The 2378-nt window shown below is 41.8% G+C and overlaps 1 protein-coding gene across 1 annotated transcript; it reads right to left on the bottom strand.

The window, feature by feature from the left end:
* Positions 1-1445: 1445 nt before the first annotated feature.
* LOC103609250 (olfactory receptor 1L8-like) lies at positions 1446-2378 on the bottom strand. Its single transcript, XM_008593602.1, has one exon. It carries the CDS (start codon positions 2376-2378, stop codon positions 1446-1448), a length of 933 nt encoding a protein of 310 aa, XP_008591824.1.

The following is a 2378-nucleotide window of genomic DNA, read 5'->3' as shown; positions in this document are numbered from 1 at the left end:
ACAATCGAAGGATTATTTCTTGACTTATTTTCTTATCATTATTTATTATATATTCTCCTGTTGATGGGCATTTAGATTCTCATGTTTCTACGTTTTGTTATTACAAACAATGCTGCAATGAGAGCCTTTCTACATATATGTTTGTACACTTGATATAGTATTTCTATAGGCTAAGTGATAGAAATACAAACATTACACATAAGGACTAGTCAGAAATTTTCAAACATGCAGCTTCTCACATAAAGACCAAGTTAGTTTTCTCTAGGGGTGTGTATGAAAATGTAGATTTGCAAGCCACCAAGAGACCTACTGATTAATATCTTTGGGAATGAGATCGGAGAATAGTACATGATAAAAATATGAAGACATAAAATACAGCAAGTCCTAAAACTACTGACAGAAGAATAGAGAATAAAGTACAAAAACAAAAGTGAACAAAAGTCTTTGCCTGTAGCACTGGATGACTCTACATTCCAGAGTAGCCCTATTTGCTTCTGCCTGGGTTTGTGTCCTCTTAGATATATCTTCTTTTGACGCCCATATACGGGTTTTGATTTTCTCTTCAAAACTGTGTATAATTAAGTACATACAATAAATCTTTTCCTAAAGCAGAAAGATTGATGAATGGTAGTGATGGGGGATTAGGCACTCTCTAAGGGGAAATGATACTAAGAGGTGGGTCAAGAGGCATGGGTGCCTGTGAAGGACAATTAACAGATGACCAGGGAAGGGACCCAGAACAAACTCAGGACTCCCCGCACACTAGCATGATCATAGGTGCAATTATGTGTTGAACTATGTCACTTAGCTTATCAAGGCTAAGACTTGGACTTTTGTTCACTCTAAAGTCAAGAGCATGCTGTTGTCAAAGATATATGGGGGAGAAGAGGTGTAATTCCCACATAAAGTAATGGCCCAAACAAATTCCTTGTTTTGATGGAAGTTTCAATTTCACGGGAGTCCCAGTCTCTCTTTACCTCTCTAGCTCCCTCCAGCTCTTTCTCACTCAAATCCCAAATCATTATAATGACTTTCAAAGAACTATAAAAATGGGTTACAGAAGTTTGATAAAGTATACTGGAGGGATCAAAACTTGTTGAACAAGTACAGATTATTTTCCAGAAATTTTGTGGAAAACAAAGGTCTTCAATAGCTCTTAGAAGGAGTGGAAAGATGTGGTTTCATGGTGAAGAAACAGTTGAGAAAAGGGGGAGTGCAAGAAAACTGAAAACAAAGATTAAGGTAGACCTCGGCTAATTCTGGAATCACAATAGCGTCTCAATGGTTAATAGTTGCATGTGTAAGGGATGGATAGAGCCCAGCATCCATGACACACAATGGTTATACCTGTTGCCTTGTGAGGGTTGATTGTGTGTATCAGAAACAAGCAGAAACAGGGTCCAGAGAATCAGAGACACTCAAGAATATGCCCACCAAGGTTCGGGCTATGATTTCCTCCTGCCCACCAGCATCCCCAGACCCCTCTTCATGTCTTTGTTTCTCAGACTGTAGATAAAAGGGTTTAGCGTTGACGTCAAAACTGTGTAGGCAATTGCCACCACCCGGTCCCTAACAGAGTAGCTGGACAAGGGATGTAAATATTCATAGAAGATGCTACCATAAAAATGTGTAACCACAGTAAGGTGGGAGGTACATGTGGAGAAGGCTTTGCGTTTCCCAGCAGCTGAGGGAATCTTGAGAACTGTAATGAGGATTCGCATATAAGAGAAAGTGATGCATAGGAAGGGGGTCACCAGAACAACAGATCCTTCTGTCATTATCACAATTTCATTGACAAATGTGGAGGAACAGTACAATTTCATCAATGGGTTGATGTCACAGAAAAAATGGTGGATAACATTGGAGTCACAGAAGGTGAGAAGATTCAGCAGAAGTGTGTGCAGGAGTGAGTGGAGGTGAGCAAGTGAGCACGAGAAGGCCACCAGGAGGACACAGCGGTGGTGGCTCATGATGATGATGTAGTGGAAGGGGTCACAGATGGCCACATAGCGGTCAAAGGCCATGGGTGCCAGAAGGCAGCTGGCACTGTTGCTCAAAGCATAGACAAAATACATCTGTGTCAGACACCCAGCATAGGAGATGGTTTTCTTTTCTGACAGGAAGTTCACCATCACCTTGGGGACAATAGTTGTTGTTAAGCAAATATCAGTGAAAGACAGGAAGCTCAAGAAGAAATACATGGGGGTCTGGAGCTGGGGGTCGGAGCGGATGGCCAGGATGATGAGCAAGTTTCCTGTTATGGTGACCAGGTACATGGTGAGGAAGAGGACAAAGAGTGGCTTTTGGTCCTCAGGCCGGGAGGAGAGTCCCAGGAGGATGAATTCGGAGACACTGCTGATTTGGTTGAGTCTTTCCAT

Source organism: Galeopterus variegatus, unplaced genomic scaffold, assembly GCF_000696425.1.
Source record: "Galeopterus variegatus unplaced genomic scaffold, G_variegatus-3.0.2 Scaffold9388, whole genome shotgun sequence".
In the NCBI taxonomy this organism is placed as follows: domain Eukaryota; kingdom Metazoa; phylum Chordata; class Mammalia; order Dermoptera; family Cynocephalidae; genus Galeopterus; species Galeopterus variegatus.
Note: the sequence above shows the minus strand (reverse complement) of the source record. Positions and strands in the feature narration are given on the sequence as shown.